General features: G+C 38.8%; 1 protein-coding gene across 3 annotated transcripts in view; it reads right to left on the reverse strand.

Moving 5' to 3' along the window:
- hdac7 (histone deacetylase 7) overlaps positions 1–21,417 on the reverse strand; it is a 94,847-nt gene that overhangs the window by 32,901 nt on the left and 40,529 nt on the right. For all 3 annotated transcript variants that reach the window (XM_015393390.1, XM_015393392.1, XM_015393391.1), the window contains exons 3-5: positions 17,412–17,473; positions 680–870; positions 312–402 (exon numbers count right to left, since the gene is read on the reverse strand). In XM_015393390.1, the coding sequence (XP_015248876.1) occupies positions 312–402; positions 680–826 (238 nt within the window). In that variant the 5' untranslated portion in view covers positions 827–870; positions 17,412–17,473. The remainder of the gene's footprint in view (positions 1–311; positions 403–679; positions 871–17,411; positions 17,474–21,417) is intronic.

Genomic DNA, 21,417 nt, shown 5'->3' on the forward strand with positions numbered 1-21,417 from the left:
TTTATGTGCCCAGACCCAGCTCTATATTTAACTCCCCTGTTGTAGCTCCACTTGTCAGGTTATATTTAGCAGTAATTTCAAAGCAAACAGCTCTAAAAGTGAAGTGACGCAGATCCGTCGCAGTTCAAAGCCACTGATCTCCTGTAGGGACTTTCCTCTCTGGCCACCATTCGCACTCTGAGCAATGGTTATATTTGAAAGATCAGATGAAGAACGGCAATTAAGGGTCTTAATTTAAACTTTCAGAAACGTGTCATTAGAGTAAAGCCTTTAGTGTGTGTGTGTGTGTGTGTGTGTGTGTATGGACTCACTCTGCTGACTTCTGTCTTTGTGCTTTAGCTGCTGCAGTTCTTGTTGTTTCTCATGTTGCTCCTGCTCTCGCCTCCTCTGCTCCATATTAAACTGGAACAGAGAACATGTGAAGAAAGTTGCGTCATTCCCTTGTAGCAGTTTGCCCATTCATGCATTTCAAAAATCGATAATTTTCACGTTTGATTTCACATTAGATTTAAACCAGTATGAATTATTTCCAGGGTCAATGGTTTGATGGGTGCGTACAAACAGAAGAAAATGGCATTGGGAAAAACCCTGAACATAGACATATTTTCCCTTTTCTGTTTACTTTTGATTCATGCTTTTCCTGACTGGTCGTGAACCCTTGTATTAAAGTAATCCCTACCCTGATTTGCTGATGCAGCTGTTGCTGGGAGAAGGCGCTGTGGGGTTGCGGGGTGAAGGGTGTGAGGAGTAAAGGTTGGTGCAGCGGGGTGAGAAGCGCTGTTTCCGAACCAGGGCGCATCCCCCTCTCTCCCACCCTGAGGTCCATGGGAAGGAACGCCGTGCAGGACACTGAGAGTCCCGTGCAAAAACCTGCGACAAGATAAACAGATGGAGGGAAAGGGAGAGAGTCAGTAAAGGTTGGACATTTAGAACATATTAACAAAGTTACTTTTTAAATGCATTTTTGTATCTTTTCTGTTAAAATCTAGAAGTTTGAGAAAGTGCGGGACAGATTTATGCCCAATCTTGTTTCTACAGCAAGTCAGAGACCAGAGGTATCAAACTAGCATTAGAGATGCAAACCAAAAACGATGCATTTTCTAGACTTTTATCAGTTTGAACGTTCAAATGAAGATTGTTTGCCGTTAATTATTTGAGTTACAAAAAATCTGAAATGCAAAGTCGATGGTTTCAACTTATACACTGTTTATTTGTGCAGACGCCACGTGGAAATGAACCTTCACTTTATAAAACAGTACATAGCAGGGATTAGACTTTTGCAAAAACATTTTTTTATAGGGGGGGTTGTCCAAAAAAAAGCTTTATTATTTTGAATTACATGTTAGATTCAGTATGAATCTAATTCTCATCAATCTTCAAAATCCAACATGTCTTTAAAGCACAGTAGCTACCTTCTCATTCTTCTTTAGATAGGAGAGAATTGGGTGTCTTCTTTTAGGTTTTTGTGAAAAACCAAGGCTGCGACTGGGGTTTAAGTCTAACTTAAGTGGTTTAAGACTCACCAAACTAGGTATTCAAAGTCCTGTTTCAGCTAACATTAGCAAGAGTAAACTGGACTTTAGGTTTGAGCACATAGTATTTACAGATGGTGATGTTTGCAAAATAAACAATAAAAACAACTTCATAAAAAAAAGGAAAAGAAAGAGCTTCATAGGCATTTTCTTCAAAAAATAACTTAATAGCTTTGAATAGAAGATGAATGATTTAACAGTGGAAAAACTAGTAAAATGTTTAATAGTTTTCATTAAATATTTATTAGTATAATTCAATTTTTTTGTTGTTGTTCTTTTTTTCCATGTATTTTTTTCTATCACTTGCGAAAAAAAACATTTAATTCTTTATAAATATCTATTCACCCCCACCCACCAACACATTTGGCCAGGCATTGCTTATCTGTTTTTTTTAAATCTCCACTTCCGAGATCCGGATCCCACAAAGTGGCAGTTGCTGTTGTTCCCACAGGCGTGGCCTACAGCTGATTTGGTTCCAGATCAAAAACACCTAAACTGCTTTAGGTTATCTGTATCTAAACCTAACATCTTGTCAGTCTGGTTGCAATAACATGACTTGCCAGATTTGAACAAAAAAAAATCCCAAAAATGTGTAATGATGAGGAAGATTAAATATTTTAGGCTTTACTGTACTTATTGGCACTTCTCAAAACAGGATTTTCTCTGTGGAAGCGATGAAAGATGTTTGAAGTCAAACTATGCTCTCATAAAAGGCCAAAAAAAGTTTAATCTATCCGTTTTGTTTGGCATCCACCCCCCACCACCCCACTGCTGTCATCACTCATCAACATTTTCACATTTTCATTCTCTTTGCATACTGTCAGAGCTGTTTGCATAGCATAGCTAAGTCCCGGGAAAAGATTGCCTCAACCGGCACTAAATACAGGATCAAGGAAGGGAAAAGGCAGGGGGTGGTTTCTGTCCATGATATACACAGATGTTCCCGACGTACAGGAAAGGAAAAAAACTTTATGGTGACTCACATCAGGAGCAGCTGTTGGCACGTTGGACCGCCACATGAACGGCCCCAGAAGCTAACAAGAATAAACATGCGGACAACGCTGCAGGAGCAACAGTCACTCTTACATCCATCCGTTGCTCTTTGCTACTCCCATGGTTTTCTATTTACTTCGATATACTTCCTTGTGGGAAAACCTTCACAAACATTCCAAAAAACCCCACTCCCACTCACAAGCAGATGCATCTGCACACATTCTCCTGAAGCAAACACACAGCCGCTCACACCATACAGGCTGGAGCAGACGCTGATTGCTCTAACCTGCCTGGCACTGAAACTAAACTTTAGAAGCACACAAACATTGACATGTATTAAAAATAACTATCTGACATCATCTTTTTAGCTGTTATGCCTTGTGCTCAGCTGTCACTTAGCAGAGGGGGAAGTGAGTGTCACTCTCAAAGAGCTCTGGCCCGTCGCCAGCAGCCGGCAGGGAGGAAATACAGTCAAATGAAAGCAACTGATACATTTAGTTGGTTTTTGTCTCAAAATCTCTGTTAATTGAACTCTTAAATGCATTTGTTTGCCTGTGAGAGGTTGTGCACAGGTCGGGACTCCTCCATATTAGGAGGTCCAAGCACAGAGAGGCAGCGCAGATGCCGACTCAGGCTGGAATGACAGCCATCCCTTGGCAGGAGAACCTACAGCGCTGTGATGACACCAAGGAATAATAAGGTTATTATTCTTGGAAAAAAACGGGGAGAACATGCTTTTACCAGGAAACAAAGAATGCAGGAGTGTGCGTGCACACACACCCCCACAAATAAAGTCTATTCCTGGTTTCTATTCTTTTTTACTCACTATAGACTCACTGTCCCGACATGCGGGGAAACCACAGCCACACAGTCATGTCCCTCCTGACTATCTGCTATTTATACAGTTTCTCTAAAACACAGAAACACCTGACCACTCAACGCGTTTCTCATTGGTCATCATATCAATACGCAGCTTTACTCTCATTCAGAATGGATGGAGAGGATCTGTGAACGTTAATGTTTGCGTATTTTCAAAGATTCTCATTCGGACTGAAGTCTGGGCTTTAGATGGAGCCCCTAAGTAGAAGTGCAAACATCACCCTGATTTGTCAACATGTTAAATGCAAAACTTTGTGTTGATCTATTTCATAGTATCCCTATGAAGTAATTAAAAAACAAGAAAACAGTGATTAAAATATGTGGAAGTCTCTGTACATAGAATGTGAAAGCGCAATAGAACTGCTGCTCCCTTACTAAAAAAGTCACTACTGTAATCTAAATGATCCTATTTCCACTAAGGACGTGAGAATCTTATCTTTTCCAAAATGCAGAACTTGTTCTTACCAAACCAGAATTTTCTACAAAGATTTTAATAGCTTTCATATTCTAATTGAGTTGGACTGGCCTAAACTTTCTGAGATTATGAAACTGATGAACAAACCATGACATTTTGGCTGAAAAATGACTTGACTCACAATTACCATTAGTATTGCAGAATGACTTTGTAAAAAATACAGTTTAAGTTCCCATGTTCCCATAACGGCATGACCTGTAGCACACAGGTGGGTTTAGTCTGTAAACTGAAGTAGCCACATCTACTCGCTTTCGTTCTCCAAGCAGCTCCGATGTTCTTAGCTGATCTGTAAAAGGTTACGTTGCAGCTCATTATATCTCCTTAAAATCTTGACCACAAGGTCAGAATTTGTTGTTTTTCTTTTGTAGATTTCACATTGATTTCAAGCTTTTTTTCCCACAAGCTAACAGAGCAGGAAAGGCATGTGTTGAAATAACATTCAGAGCGTACGACCCATGTGGACACACATGTGACACCTGCAGAACATCTGCTTTGCTTTCAGCAAACCAACTCCAGAATCATCATTTAAAATGGACAAATGTAACGTTTAAAATAGTGGATTTTAAATAGTAAAGCTTTTTTAATAGAACTGAATTTACTTTAATAAAAGTAAATTCAAACTTTATTTCCCTTCAAAATCTAGTTTTTATTTAAATGTTCCAGAATTTACTGCTAAAGAACCTGAAGATATGTGAGGGTACAGGAAGTATGGGGGGCAGAAAGCATCACAGCTGTGTTTGCTAATCTTGTTATTTTATTCCTATAATCAGGATTACACAATAAATACTCCAAAGATACACTGCAAAAAATGTAAGTATTTTTTTTCCTATAATAAGTGCTTTTTTTCTTGAACTGAGGTGGTGATTGAGACACTTTGCCAATAAAACGAGACACTTTACATTTAAAATTAGAAAAAACAACTGCATTGTCTTTTTTCAATTGCATATTATCTAATTATTTTATTTTAAGAGAAAAAAATACTTAATCCATTGGCTAATAATCTAATTTACCTACTCAAATTAAGGGTAAATATGCCTAATTTAAGACATTTGTTACTTATTTCTGGATTGTTTTTGCAGTGTACAGACTCCCACGACTGTATGAGTCTGTCAGTATGTGCAGGAGCATCGGCCTGATATTATGGAAATCTTCACGGCAGCTGTGAGACACCATTTGCCTGGTAACCTGGACCGTTGGGAATGTGCTGATTTGTCCTGCAGATTAGGTGCGTGTTTCCAGACGGGCGAAATGAAACACAGGTGTGTTGAGGAAGATAGTCGCTCCCACAGACTATAAAGGTGATGCCTCTCCTTTGATTCCTCCCAGCTGTTATTACTTTGTTCTAAATGTGTGCACAGCTTAATACGGACCGGTTTAACAGGTTGGGTTTAGAACAAACAAAAAAAAGTTTTAAAAAAAAATCACACTCTCTATCTCTCGGTCTAATTTGATTTTGGTAAAGTTTTGCCATATTGATATAGTAAGATTAAAAGCACATAATAAAGTTCATTTGACTTGGATTTTATTAACCTGATCAAAATATCACATTATTATACATATTAAATAAACATTATTATAAAAAAGAAAAATTATAGACATATTTCCAAACTGAGACACAGCAAACCTGAGTAAAAATTGCTCTACTGCACTTGCTGCTATTGCACTTCTGGTTAGACCTTAACTGCATCTTGTTGCCTTGTACCTGTACCTGCGTAATGACAATAAAGTTGAATCTAATCGAGTCTAATCTCTGCTACACCAAACAGTAACTGTGCTTTTAGGCCTAAACACAAATATCTAAGTGTGGAAGGAAGCCAACACTTCACGCCGTCCTGAACATACCATCCCCACAGTGATACACGGCAGCTGCAGCCTCATGCTATGGGGATGCATGGAAAGCTTGCCTGAGTTGACAGAATGATAAGTGAAAGAGAATTCAGGCTAATAATAGAAGGAGACGTGTTAAACCGCAATCATCAGCTGCCTTAGACTAAACCTTTGGTTTAGAGTTTCAGTTGGTGGTCTTTAGTTTTACGTACACAGCTCTATGACCAACGCAGATTCAGATATTACAATGGAAAGTACTGCGCCTACTAAAGCTGCATCCTTTCCATCATTCTTTTATTACTCTTTTTAGCATCCGACTCTCATAATAAGATAAATAACACCTATAAGCTTCTACAGAACGATTAATAGACCTATATTACTAGAAATGCAGCAAATAATCATGAAATCTGGCATCTTCCATAATGTGACAGATTTCATTGTCATATCAAGCTCACACATTTGGTGCCCAGTGGTTAGGGCATAAGGCTTGAAATCCTGAGAATTTGAGTTTGAAACTCACTCCCACAGACTGCCACTCTGGGCTAATAGGATGGGTTAAATGCAGAGTTAATTTCTCCATTGTGAGATCAATTTAAAATTCTTGAAATTCTTTTTTAATAGACCAGGGTTCATGAGAGGTTTTCAATATCCTGCAGGATGACAGCCCTAAAGACACATCCACAATGAAATAGTTAACATTAAAACGTACAAATGTGTTTGAACGGTCCAGTCAAAGTCCAAACCTTTATCCACTTGAGAATCTGTGGTGACTGATGTTCAACAATGCTCCCCCTGCATTGCAATGCAAAATAGACTGAATATAAAGTGCCTTTTCAAGGCAGGAGACTCTGAAGCGCTTCACACTACATGCAGTAATTCACACACACTGATGCTGGTAAGCTACATTGTAGCCACAGCTGCTCTGGGGCACATTGACAGAAGCTAGGAGCCACCGGGCCCTCTGACCTACATCAGTAGGCAATGCAGGCCAAGGACCTAATGATTGAAACGGACAGAGCTGGGGTACCAAACAGACAAACTTCTGTATTCTTCTACAGCTTTCCGATTTGCAGGTGACTGCAGTGAAATGTGTTTTTTTATAAAGTATAGATTAATTATAGATGAATGCAAATGCATGCCACACTTTTCAAATTCTTACTAGTATAAACTTTTCCAAATCACCCGCTCCACAATGTTGTTCTGCACTGTGTTTTGATTCCCGGTGAAATACGCTAAAGTTGTACCAATTCAAACAATGCACAACATGACTGAACAGAGTCCCCATAAGAAGTCAAGCTAGTTCCAAAAATAATAAGGAAAGAAAAAGAAATTGCTCAGACAAAAGCAAAGGGAGGGGGCAGAGAAAAGACAAGAAAAGCGAGTTGCTCAGCAATCTTTGGCTACCTGCATATGACTGATTCTCTCCTGTGCAGACACAGATTACACCCAGAACAGTGCAACTAGTTTTAGATGCAAAGTCAACAATCAACAGAGCAGACACTGCCTCTTGTTTTGTCACATGTCCAAATATAGTTACAACATCGTCTTTTGTACTAGCAGAGCCAACGTCGCTCAATCACTCATCCTCAACAGGTACTTTCAGTAGTTAAATATGTCAGTACCTTTGGGTATTTGAGTCAGAATGCAAAAAAGTGACACTTATGCAAAAGAAACCTGTTTATGTGATCTGACAATGAGTAAAAATAGGAGATAAAGGTCAGATGGATAGATAGAACTTTTAACTAAATTAAACTTTTGATTTCATGAATTTCTTTAAAAGAGCATAACTCTAACTCTAATTTATTTAGCAGTTTTAGTCACTTTGTAGACTTTAAAAAAAATTATGTTTCTACTTTAAGACACGATATGTCCGTTTTTGCTCTAAAGGGCCTGAGCTTTGAGTTTGACATGAGATTAAAGTAAACAAAACAATGACAATACCAGAACATCAGGGGTGTTGGAATCGGCTAATCAAACTCCAGAAGAAAAATTGACAAATAAAAACTGTGGAGTCATCTAAAGAGGGCCGGTAACATCCATGCTCTCAGAGACGGATAGATTTGGAGACTCTCTACAAGGTAGAATGGGAATATGTTTCCCAAACAAGATGTAGGAAGTTGATTGACTATAAAAAGCACCTGAAGCCTCTTTAGTAAAGAGAGTTGTAGACTATCAACACTTCATTTTTAGTATTTTTTTTTTAATTAAACATATTTGAACTGAACAGGATTAATGTTACATAATACATGGAGATGACTTACCAGGATCTATTGTTTTTCATTAATGAAGAAAATATTCCTTCCTGCTATCAGTCCTTCTCTGCCGAATATTTGGGTGAAAGTTTTTGATCCACTAAAGAGCCAAAGTAATAATAACCTTTTTTTTTTTATCACTTATCACTTAGCTAAGACCACAGTTAAAAACATGACTGATATTCTATTAGCTGATAAGCATGGTTTTACAAAAAAGTACAAACTGACAAAGCACAGAGGAACATTTTAACAGCTGCGCCTTTTACATTCTTACTATGCTCTATTTCCTCATTTAGCAACGTTAAATATGACTTTTATGCTGAAGGTGCAATTTACACTTCTGCAGATGATGCAATATGACAGGGAAATAAAAAATACATACAAAAACAGCAAACTGAATATAAATCATGCTTTTATTGCCTGGTACTGTATGTGCTCCTTATTAGGTTATTAGCTTTATGAAATATATATATTTAGCAGCCTGATAAACTCACCAACAGGTTTAGTTCAGTATAAAAAAAAAATGTAATATTAAATGTGTTTTATCACCATTAAATCACACATCTGCAATATAACTTAAACTGAAAATATGTATTTTATATCAGCTGCACACAGGAACCACATTTTTCCATTAAGACCTGACAACAGTGGGGCTACTCTTGATTTATTTTGTTGTGAATTTTCAGGCGGATATTACTTTTAAAACCCTCTGGGCCTAACTGTTGCTGAAGTGTAGGGTGAAGTGGTGCACTTAAAAACGAAGAGGTATGTGCTGTGCCTAAATTGCACACACAAATCATCTATCCATCCATTGTCTATATCCGCATATTACCGGAGGTTTCTGGGGGGCTGGTGCTTATCTACAGAAGTCAGAATGAGAGGTCAGAGTACACCCTGGACAGGTCGCCAGCCCACACCACATACTAACCTCTTATTACAGAATGTTTAGTCATTTAAGAGTTTAAGCCACAGTTGCAGAATAAAATCATCTGGAAGGTTTTTTTTGTAGAAACTCAAAAATCAGATCGGTTGACACAATAGAAATTAATGCTACCAGTTTGCAGTAACAACAACACTCTTAAGTGTTAAAGTTGGCACTAAGAGAAGGCGACTCAACGTTAGATGTTTTAGCATCACTGAAAGGCTGCAATTAAGTCAAAAGAAGCACAGAGATTCAAGAAAACAAATACAAAGAACATTTTCTTTCAAATGCTGGTGTTAAGTGGGGCTGCAATGCAGACCAGATAGTTGCACTATTGCCCCTCTTTGCAAGGAGTTTGCATGTTTTCCCAGTGCATGTTGCCGTATGAGTGAATTCATCGTTGTCTGTCTTGTACCTCTGTGCAGCCATATGATGAGCCATTGATCTCTCCATTGTACCCCCCACCTCCCCCAAAACGAAGTATTCTACCACCTTGGTTTTGTATTCTTACAGTTTGTCCGAGTGGAGTTGCCACATGTTGATGTCATAAGGAGGGGAGGAGCCCCGAACAGATCTGACCAACCGAGCAGATATGGTTCCTACACCGGGTCGCTGAGGCAGCAGTCTAAGAAAAGATGCCCAGACTTCCCGATCCACTCATACTTCCTCCAGCTGCTCTACACCAGGCCAGCTCAGAGACATAGTCTCTCCAGTATGTCCTGGGCCGTCCACAAGGCCTCCTCCCAATAGGACACGCCTGGATCTCCTCCTGAGGGAGGGGACCAGGAGGCATCTGAAACAGATGCCCGAGCCACATCAGCTGGCTCCTTTCCAAGTGGAGTAGCAACGACTCTACTTCAAGCTCCTCCCGGGTAACTGAGCTCCTCATCAGATCTGGAAGAGTGCGCCCAGCCACCCTACGAAGAAAACTAATTTGGCCGCTTGTTTACGCGATCTTGTCCTTTCAGTCATTACCCAGATCTCATGACAATAGGTGAGAGTGGGAATGTAGATCGATCAGTAAATCGAGAGCTTTGCCCCCCGTCTCAATTCCCTCTCCTTTTTTTTTTTTTGGCGACACTAGTGGCTTGTTTTTTCGACGATAGGCTGACAGGAAAGAGGGCATGAGAGAGGGGGAGAGACAGGCGGCAAAGGACCACAGGTGGAATTCGAACCCGGTCTGCCGCATCGAGGACTAAGGCCTCCGTACTGTACATGGGTACACCTGCATGCCTAACTCAGGTTCCTCTTCTCCATGATAATCCTACAGTATACAGCGACCGCATCACTACCGACGCTGCACCAATCCGTCTGTCAATCTCATGCTCCATCCGTCCCTCATTCCTGAACAAGACCACAAAGATACTTGAACTCCTCCACTTGAGACAAGGACTATCCACCGATATGTTAATTCACTACTCACAAATTTTATAATAATAAGGTTACTTTTAATAATTAAAAGATACCTTACAATTGAGCTAATTTATATTCAGTGGGCAATTATTCCAAGAACTGATGGCATTATAAATAACAGTTCCCTTTAAGGTATCTTATTTTGGACATGGTAACATCGTCTGACCACCATTAGCTAAACTTTGAATGAATGTCTCACGTAGGATAGTTTCTAGTGTCCAAAGTTGCCGTAAGCTTTCTATAAACATCTGTTTTCTGTTAGTTTTGTTTAAGCAAATGCTAAATCTGGAGCTCAGGAAGGTAACAGAACAGGTGAGGAAAGCTGATAAAGTAATCTCTCCTTTCTACTGTATCTCATCTTTAAGTTCATCAAAGTTATTGATGCTACCAAATACGCCGTAAGAACTGTTAAATTCCTGGAAGACTTCTTCAACTTGTTGTATCTCCTTTTCACAAAGCTGTTAAAATTCCTACATAATAAAATGTAAATGTGCATGGACAGAAACAATCCTGAAATAATCTCTGAATTCAAAGTTTAAAGCACATACCCGTGTTTGTCATGTAAATATCCGGCAGTGTGAAACCTCCAGTAGCACTTCTGCCTCAGCCAGCTCACAGCAGGATCTATAATTAGCCAGAGAGCTCCACTCCCCTCCAGTCATCTTTTACTGCCGGCCACATCCTCTTTTTTTCTTTAACTCCTTCCCTTTCTTGCCCTTCACTCCTTCCCTCTCTCCATTTTTTGAAACTATCTATTGACTCCGTCCAAAAACAAACTACCTGACTCTGTTATTACTCCTGCTTCCACTGTATTAAACGGATGGGAGGGAGTTTCAAACAGAATCAGGAAGTAGGATAAATACAGAATTCGATTCAGTGTAAAAAGCAAAACACTGCATGAAGGGAAAATTAATCAGACTTCAACATCAAAGTTTTTTTTTTCACAAGATGGTTTTAAGTGTCAATTTAAAGAAATGTGTGACTTTCAGCGATAGATCTTTAGAGTCACATCCTATCAGTAATAGGGATGGTAACTATGGTGACAGTGGCAGCACACTTGACAGGAAGTTGAGTCTATAAAAGCACAACAATGAGAGAACCGGGTTGGCTTCCTGTTTGAGAGCTCAGTTTAGACTCCCATTTCCTCCCATGTCCCTTCCTAGCTGCTGTGACGCAGCGGCGGCTGCTGCTGCTGCAGAGCTTTCGAGCTGCTGTCAAACTGCCACCAAACAACACATGATTACCCTGAGAATCAACACACCCCGTCCCAGAAAGCAAATCACTGCTGACGTTGAAGATTAAAAAGCAAAGAACTGTGACATCATTTAACGACTGTGATAGAAAGACCAAACATGGCCTGCAGGCAACGCGCCGATGCTACGGACAGACGCTTGCTTACAAACACATCCATTATAGGAACATGGAAAACTACTAAGTGAGCTATTGACGACCCAGTTAGGCTGCGCTTCACTTTGTTCCACATGGATTTCAGACTAAGTGGGTTCAGGCATTGTAAAAAGCACTTGTGATAAAACATCTGTTAAGTTAAAGGGTCGAAGAATTTCCTCACGGCATGGTTGCAGGAGGTACCTCTGCTGATCGTTAGTGATTTTGCTTACTGCAGTTTTAGGGAAGTGTTGTGGTTTGCTATTTCTGCAGAAATCAGCCGTGACTCAAACTGGCTGCGGATATAAAAACGTTTCTCCTCAACAGCGGATCTTATTAGATCTTGTTGATTTATTCATGTCAGACTTTCTTATTATACCCCGCAAATAAAAAGAGAAAAAAAATTAGCATCATCTTTCCTAGAAGATTTGTGAATTAGGCTAAAAGCTGTAGATTAGTTAGAGGTCGGTGCATGAGAACAAAGCAGATTAATTGATTTAACTATTAGGCTTTTTGTTTATATACTTAAGTGCATCCAATTGGTAAATCAAAACCTTGTGCAACACAGGATTTCTATGGAAAGGCAAGTTCTGACAGTTGGGCTCACATGTTCTATTAATCGGTCACCCAGCGCTCTCTTCGTCATTGGGATAGTGCGTACTACCAGTAAAAACCGAGACAGCTTCTCCTTAATTTCCCAATCCTTGAAGTTCCTTGCAAAATCGTTCACATAGCTGGAACTTCCGCACATATCTCTTTGTTAAAGGAACGTCTCGTTCGATGAATTTCACTGTATTTTCAAGGGGAAAAAAATCTAAACCAGGAAAGTAATAAGAAAACAAGTGTTTTTATTTTATTTACTTCAATATAGATCTGAAAAATGTGGCATGCACTTGAATTCAGCCCCTTTTACTCAAATACCCCTTAAATTTAATGCTTTAATGATGCAAAACTGCAGAAGGATCAGGGATGAAGGTGTGAAAAAGTTTAAATTAGAATACCAAACAATATCTCAGCTTTGTAGCATTTGTTCTGGTCATTCGATTGTCTGAAGGTGGACAGAGGGCGGTTCAGCAACAAAGCTATCCTGACATGGCTGACCAAGTGGTAAAAGGATTTTAATTGTAAAAGAGCTGCACAGATCCATGGCTCAGGTAGGAGACAACAAGTCATACTCTCCACTCTTCTGGCTTTTATGGAAGAGCTAAAAGAAGAATTATGGATGGATAGTGTGCCATACAGCAGAAACTCTGTCATATGAGACAAAAATCTTTTTACAAACAATTCAAAAGTATGCTGAAACCCCTTGGATATGGTGCTGAAAACACCAAAACAAAGGTCACACAGCGGTGGCAGCATCATGCTGTGGGGAGGGCTTCCTTTAGTAGGGTTTTTAAGAGTTCTCAGCATGATGGCGCAGAAAGAAAACCTTTTAGAATCTATAGGAGACTAGATACCAAGTCTGAGGTTCGCCTTTCAGCAGAGCAATGACCATAAATAAACGTTCAGAGCTACAGATCAAAGCATAGCACTGTCTGGGACTGGAGCTGTTACCGCAGCAAAGCTTACTGATGTTTTTATTCAGGGGGTTCGACGCAAATGCATTCCATGTAGTTTTTTTAATTTTCTCTGTTATATGAAACTTTTAGAACTTTATATTTATGCTAGTCCAAAAGTTTTTTAAATAATTCTTGAAAGGAAATTTGATCAAATTAAGGATTTTAATTTCCAGATCAGGGATATTTTTAAAAAGTATAACCAAAACATCAATAACTTCCTCTTTCAAGCTCATATTATCCTAAAATTGATCCTAGATTATTTAAGTCTTCTTGGTTACTTTCTTTTTCTCTAAACTCTCCTTAAGACACATCCCATCAAATCTGAGGTTTTTCTGCCTTTCGTGCTCACTGCTGCTTTCTCATATCTCTCTCTTCCTCCTTCATCCTCAGGAATCTGCAGCTGTCACTCCCATTCAAAACCCTCTGGTCTTCCCATAGCAGCTGGCCGGGCCGGGTTTGTGTGTGTGTGTGTGTGTGTGTTGGCATCAATGTGCTGCCTGCCTGCAAATGTCGCCAAACTATTTCTATATATACGCCCTCGCTTTACTGGTGCAAACTCAAGTGTTCAAGAGTAAATGGTGGTGTGTGTTGCTGTCAACAAGTTAAAGACATACTTGACAGCTTGTGTGTCTTCCTGTCTCTGTGTTTATGTGAGTGTGTTACAAGGAGAGATAGATGGGGACTGGCCACTTGGTAAAAACAAAACAAAGTGTTAAGTGAGGACACCAGAAGAACCTAAATCATCCACGTGTCTCTGGATGAAATCTGACTCTGTCTCAGGCTTTTTACCAGACTGCTTTTTAAGGAAGAGTTGATGTTGTGCTCCAGGGAAGTACAAGAGGAGAATCTGACTTCAAAACTGCTCATTTACAGAAAAAGTCACATCCGCTCTGTATTTAAACACTTGCATGGCAAAACGTAGATCGTTACGCACTCTTAAGGGCTAATCATGAGGTTCCAGGGAAGCTACAGTAGAATTCAACTCATAACTTTCCCTTTGCCAGAGGGCATAGAAACTTTCACAAAGACGTAACTGAAAACATGTTAATGTTTTTCGACATATATTTTGTTTTTCTATACCAAAAAAGATATAAAGGAATGAAAACTAAAGTAAAGACGAGGCTGCTGTGGATCAACTAAAAAAATGTCAGAGAAAGAGATTGAAATTATTTTGACTTGCAAAGTTCTGAAAACATCCTATTTTAATTATAGTTCTGCAAAAGCAGAACCTCATTCAGAGAAACAAGTTTTAAACATATTTATTTAGCAAATGTGATTGTAAAATTTATTACTAAAAATTCTCTGAAACTTGAAGATGCTTGAGGTTTTTTGGATCTCCCAAAAACTCTCTGTAGTCGTACGGCTGCACCTTTAAGTCTGATTACAGACATTTTCTTTTTTTTTTTTTAGTTCATTAATCCATGGTACATATTCTGTGGGCGTGGTCTCTGAAGGCTTCACCAAATAGGGCCTGGATCTTTCACTTAGTCTTATAACTGCTAACTCATTCATGAAAGAGTTTTTAACATCAGATAATCTTTCTCATTCATGGATTTCAAACCTGAGCTAACTAAAGAACTTAGCCCACTACAACAAACAGGGAGTCCAGTTTTAAAACATCAATGTCTAACCAAGCAATGGTTGAATTTGATTGGTTCTGTAACTTGTCTGTTTGTGATTTTTATGAACAGAATCTTAAAAATAAAGTAGGGAAGAGAAAACCCTGCATTGCTTCTTTAAACCATGGGTATTATTATCATTATTATTAATGATAATAATACCTACTCAATTCTTGTCAGAATATGAGTCTGATACTGCTCCATAGAGCTGTGATTATGGGGCGCGCTTTGGTGACGTGGTTGATTACGTTACTGTTGATCATCTGTCCATCATCGTATAAAGCCCGCCCTAACAATTTGATTGGCCCGCCAGATATTGTGTGAGCATACTCGCACTACTATTAAGAAATGCCAGACCGAACTTCCCGACCTCAAACGTTGTGGGCGGGACTAAGTTCGGAATGGCACCCAGGCTACCTAAGTGTACCCTGATAATTAAAATTAGTAAACTTCCTGATCAGAAGTGAAAAATACTGTAAAAAACCTGAACAAAAAAGATTCTTGGAATTTTCCCTTTTCAAAAGAACTCAAACATATTTTTTGGTATATAAACACATAAAGAAGTTTTTTAAGGTTAATAGATGGCGGGAATGTTAAAGTTCTAGAAATACATAAAAGGAATATTTGCTAAATACTTTCCTCACATTTCTTTTAACCCCAGAAACACAGCAGTAGGAAAAAAAAATAGATTTGATCCAAATGGAAGAAACCTTATAATTTCAATAATATGTAAATATGTATTATTGTTTTTCACATGTTGGGGCTTCTTGAAAAAGATAATAAAAGATAACTTGATAATAGCCGATATATTACAAACAAAAGAAAATATCGACTCTATAAGGAAACTATAGCCATATTCAGCTTAACAATAAAAAAAACCATCTTCATCATATTAATGCACCTATAATCAGTTACAAGGCAGTTAAGAATTAATTACAACATTAACACTGCCGTACATGTTAAATTTATAATTAATAAATAGGTTTCATACATTAATACCCTTTAATTTAAGGGCCTTTTTTCTATAAATCTTTTCCTGTACTAAACCACCTGCTTATAGCTCAAACTTTCTGTTTTTCCACTGCACAAGAGACGAGCCTGGAAACTCCTGCCATCTCAACATATTTCAAGTATTTGCTGGAACAGAACAAAGAACCAGTTTTACAAGTTGCCATTTTTGGAGATGAACAACAAAAAAAATGCTGTGAATGCCATATTTAAAACTTCTGACTTCCACTTCACTCACGAGAACAATAACATCTACAATTTTAACCAAAAGGGGGAAGTTAGTTTTACTATCACCTGTAACAGAAAACTACACATGAAAGAAATCAAGAACAGCATTTTCTGCTCCATTTAATACTGACTGCAACCTGGTTCTTTAGCGTCACCAACCAATGTGGCGCAGGAACAGCCTTGGTGGAAAAACCCAATTAGGGGGCAAAATTTGCCCAAATTTAAACTTCCTCTCATTTAAACCTGCAAAATATTACAGCAGCTTCTCTAGCAGATGTGATCCCCTTGAATCAGCTTGTAAAACTGATAGATTAATATGTAACAAAACGCCTGCAAATCTAAACTAAAGGAAAAGGTTTGAAGACAAGCGCAGTACGTTCCTGCTGGATATTGAGGCTAATGCACCTTAACTTGACAGGGAAATCTTTGTCTAATGGTTCATTTGGCAAATCTCAATTCAAAGAATCACAAGAGAGAAATTGGAGCAAAATCCCAATTAAAAGAAAAAAACAAATCATTGTTTTTCCAGATTAAGGAAGTTTCTCAGTTCACTAGAAGGCAAGTATGGGGTAATGTTCTCGCCAAGTACGTTCTTGACGAGAACACAGGAAAGTATGGCCACGGGGAGAGCAGGAACAAGCAGGATAAATATGAGTCAATTGGAAGAAAAGCGTACTCGTGATGTCATCACATTCACAGCTCATCTGGAGCTGCATTTATTGATAGTTTCTATATATTAATAAATTATGACTTTTATCATGGGGGGGGGGTAATACAGTCAGATAAACGCAAATCAAATGAATTTTTTGCCAAATAAAACAAAAAAATCGCCATCAGAGCCTGCGGTTCTTGACACACGGCTATGCCGAGACTGGGCTGAAGCAGATGGGCTGCGGTTAGACCAGGCTGCCGTTAGCCTCAGTGGTCCGCTGGTTGCCGCAATCCTCTCAACATCGGAACTTTTTTGTAAATTACACAGTAAACCTCAAATGGTTTTAAAATGTAGGTTTCTAGAACAACGGCGAAAGAAAGGTGAACTTTTAACTCAATACTCTGAGCTCTGTTAGCGCTCCATTGGAAGCTGCTGCTGCCGCAGTGCATGCTGGGACAGCTGTTTGGAGAACGGACAAGTCTGCTCTGATGCATGCTGGGTAAAGACGGAGGGGTTAAAACAACATCCGGGGACTTTGTGCGTTCTCGGCTTGCTGTTCTTGTGAATTGGAACAGTACTAGGGCTGAGGCTGATGACGTTTCACGAGTACACGAGCACATGAGAACGCACAAGTACACATAGTGAGAAACAGCGTTTGTTACCGACCTTGTTTCAGTTCCTGATGTCAGCACAACAGCCGAATCCAGAAGGTGATCTCCCGACGGTGTCTGAAGAAGAAAAAGATTGATAACAATATCAGAGCTGTGCGGTAAACTATCATGCCACAAGAAGTTATGCAAAATTGAACTCAGAGTGTCGAACGTTTTGCAATATCTAGCTGATGCAAGCATGACTTCGTCGGATGGAATAAATCCAAACTTAAGTGCTTTGAGTTAAACGACATGTTGACTTTTTTAATAATGGTTATCATATGCCTGGTCAAAGCATCAAACCTGTTTTAAATGTTTAGTAGTGTAGCACAAAGTTACACAGTAAAAGCAAATTTATAACTGTATGAAAAGGGCCGTCATTCTTACCGTCATCTGCTAACAATGCTAATGTTAGCATCTATTTTGGGGCATTAGGAGTAAACTATAGACCTATTTCTGACTTTTATGCAGTCTGGACTGAGTTTAAATGTGTCAAACTGTAAATCTAAAGTACTTGAACCACACTAAATGCAGATTATTTAAAAGTCATTCTGGAATTTGTTAGAAAACAGAGAAAACAATCATAGTGTTGCTTTTTGGTACCGCAGTAAAAAAAAATCCAAAAGAAGACTAATTTATAGACCCATATAGTTATTATGGAAAACATTTAAATGATTAAATATCTTTTAAAAGACAGTTTGTGTTTTCTAAAACATTGATTGTTTTGTGAGAACAAACCATTGGGTTCCTTGCTTACAAGAACTTTTATAATGTTTACAGAACAAATACTAAATTTAACCTTAATTTGTCAGGAAGATTTTTATTAAACAATCCTTAAACATCCCAAAATGGATAACAGGAAAATGAGCAAACATCATTAGATGATAACATCCTTTTCTGCTGCATCTCAGGTTCTTTAACATTCCACCATCATACCACAAAATCTTTATTTATACAACTCACACGCAGGTTACATTCACACACTCTATAAACAAATGAAGGTCTGTCATTCTGTCATGCTCAACTCAGTGATGCAATTTGCCTAAAGCTGGAAGCCCTAAAACAACTTAGCCATTGTGGGCATGCCTCTGCCGGTGACACCAGGTGTGCAGTCCTGTCCAACCAATCGCTGCAGAACGTCCCAGTCATTCCTAAAGACCTGTCTCATCATCGCTCATCTTTGCTGTTGTCTTAGTAAAACCAGTCAAACACTAAACTCAGACTTATTAAAAATAACTTTGATTAATCTGAATCTAAAAATGTTAAAAAGGAATATATGAATTTGTCCTTGTGTTTTTTTTTTGTACATACTTGAAAACAACCACTACAACTTTTTTTTTTGTAATGCTTTTTTTAACTGCTCCCCTTTTTAGATATGGTAGTTTTTCTACGAATGTGGAAAGTGTCGGAAAGCAGACAGGGGCAGAATAATCTATCTAGACCTGAGAGAGGTTAACCCAAACCCACATAAGCTAATTTTGGATTTCAATAAAAACATCAGTTGCTGGTAGACTCGAGGAAACACAGGCCCTACAAACACAGGAAACGGTCAAAAAGCAGCGACAGAAATATCAACTTCATAAATTTTTTTTCCACATAACTTAGGTCAAATATTCATAAATTCTTAATATTTAAAAATGTATATGTTAATCCCAAACAGAGGGTAATCGTTGGAGTGCTGTTACGGCCTAAAAAAATATCTCACGTTGAGAACTGTCGTGTATTTCTTTAAAATCTATGTTTATATTACAGATTTTTTTTTATTAATTTGAGAAAGTTCAAAATGCCTCTCTTTGCAATTAGATTTTGGGAGTGTCAGTAAATGCAGTTTAACAATGTTACCAGGTGACTATGAACCGATCAGAGCGTTAGGCTAGATTCTTAGAACAGAATGATTTCTGAGATCATTTTCTCCAACTGAATAACAACAAAACTGATCTAATGACCTTCGGACCAAAGGAGGAGAGATGAGCTCACAGTTTCAGGTATTACAGCTAGAAACCACTGATTACGGCCGAAATCTTGGTGCCACGATGGACTCAGACCTGAACCTTCAGGACATAGAGGCGATACAAAGTCGGCCTTCTATCACCTGAGGAGTTGATTGAGTCTTGAGGAACCAAGCAGGAACTGACATCCATCAGAGCAGAACTCTCTAACCCTGAAATCCCCCATCCTCCATCAACAGCATTCCTTCGTGTGATTTAGATTTTTAGTATTTGGGGAAAAAAATGGAAGAAAGTTCACATATCTGTATCAGAGCGCTACCTGTTTGATCTGTGGACGGTTTTCCATCCTTGCAACCAAACTAGCAGCAGTAGTGGAGTTTGGAGATGCAATCCACTTCTTAAATCTATCTTTGCTCTCCTCTAATTTATCCGGAAGTCACAGTTTTTCTCCTACTCCCAACTTTGAGATGGGCTGCATATTTAGGATGTCTTTCCTGGAAATGCCTTTCCAAATTTTTATTTTTATTTTTTGCCAACCTCTCATTACAAAGCAAAAATGCAGTCAATCCTTCAGCGTTGATAATGAAAGCAAATCATTCGGTCTATTTGAATCCTCTTTTCTCATTCGCTATCTTCCTATTTTTCCCCATTGCAATCCATGGTCCAAGACATACCTGCAGCTTTGTTTGCCTGGCATCGCGCCATGCTGGTTGCAAGTTATGACCACTGATCTCTATGGCTATGACAGAAATTATTTTTAAATTTCTTTATTATTATACGAATGCTTACAGCATTGGAAAACATAATACATTTTTGTTTGACCTCCTGCACACCATATTAAAACAAACAAACAAACAAAAAATCGATTTTCATAAATTTTGGAAAAAGCTCCAGGGAGCTGGAAGGTGAACGTTAAAGAGCCGCATGCTATGAGTAGGTTTCAAGTTCCCGGTTCGATCCCCACAGCCTGCAACCTGAGGCAAGATTATCAACCTCACACTGCTCCACAGGCGCCGCACAGTGGCAGCCCACTGCTCCTCAAGAGGGTGGGTTAAAATGCAGAGGTAAATTTCTCCAGTGTGAATTCAATTATGTTCAATTATGAGACAGATGATCCAAAACGCTGCGGCCTGTGTTCTCACAACAACTAAGAAAGTAGAGCAAATCAGCCTGGTTCTGAAGTCCTTCCACTGGCTTCCTGTAGCTCAGAGAAAAGACTTTATTCAATACGTCTATAAACCTCTCAGACCAGTCAGGTCTTCTAGTTCCAGCCTACTCTCTCCACCCAGAACTAGAACCAGGCATGGAGAAGCAGCATTTAGTTCTTATGCTCCACTGATCTGAATCAAATCCCCAGAAGACTAAAATTGCTGAAAGCCTGAGTTTATTAAAGTTAAGAAACCAATTTGTTTAGAGCTGCCTTTGACTTTAAGTTAATCTGTTAACTAAGGCATTATTATAAGGTTGTGGTCTAATTGTTTTATCTGTTATACACATTTTAAATCTTTATTTATTTATTGTCAATGTACTGAATTGTGCTATACAAAAACTTGCCTTGCTTTGTGTGGTAACCAAAAAACCCTTTAGTGTGGGTGTGGGGGAAAAAAGCTCAACTATTTACAGCATCGGTGAGGTGTTATAAAGTGAAGTCAGAGCCAGACTGAGGGTGGTAATATCTTTCTCCTCCCCTGAGTCAAACCTTTCCTTTTTACATATTTCTACATCTTTGCCAAATAAAGAATTTCTTTCATCATCATTTTATCATCAGCTAGTCAGTATTCACACTGCCTGCACACTGTTTCTAAAAAGTTCAAATGGACTACAATTATTTTATACACGTTTATTAACATCTTAGGTTGGTCATCTAAAAATGGCGTCATGTGCAACACAAATACCGCATATGGCAGTTATACATTTTCTGTTGGAATGAGGGTTAAAACAATAGAGTCCGTTTAGATGGTTAAAAATGTCCGGGGGTACGGTGACTTATGAGCTGGAATTTAAGAATCTGACGTCTGAGATCATTTAGGGGAGCATTCCTTAGCCTGTGGAGCCAAACAACAACAACCTTTT

The sequence above is a fragment of the Cyprinodon variegatus genome, unplaced genomic scaffold, assembly GCF_000732505.1.
Source record: "Cyprinodon variegatus isolate N-32 unplaced genomic scaffold, C_variegatus-1.0 Scaffold639, whole genome shotgun sequence".
Taxonomy (NCBI): domain Eukaryota; kingdom Metazoa; phylum Chordata; class Actinopteri; order Cyprinodontiformes; family Cyprinodontidae; genus Cyprinodon; species Cyprinodon variegatus.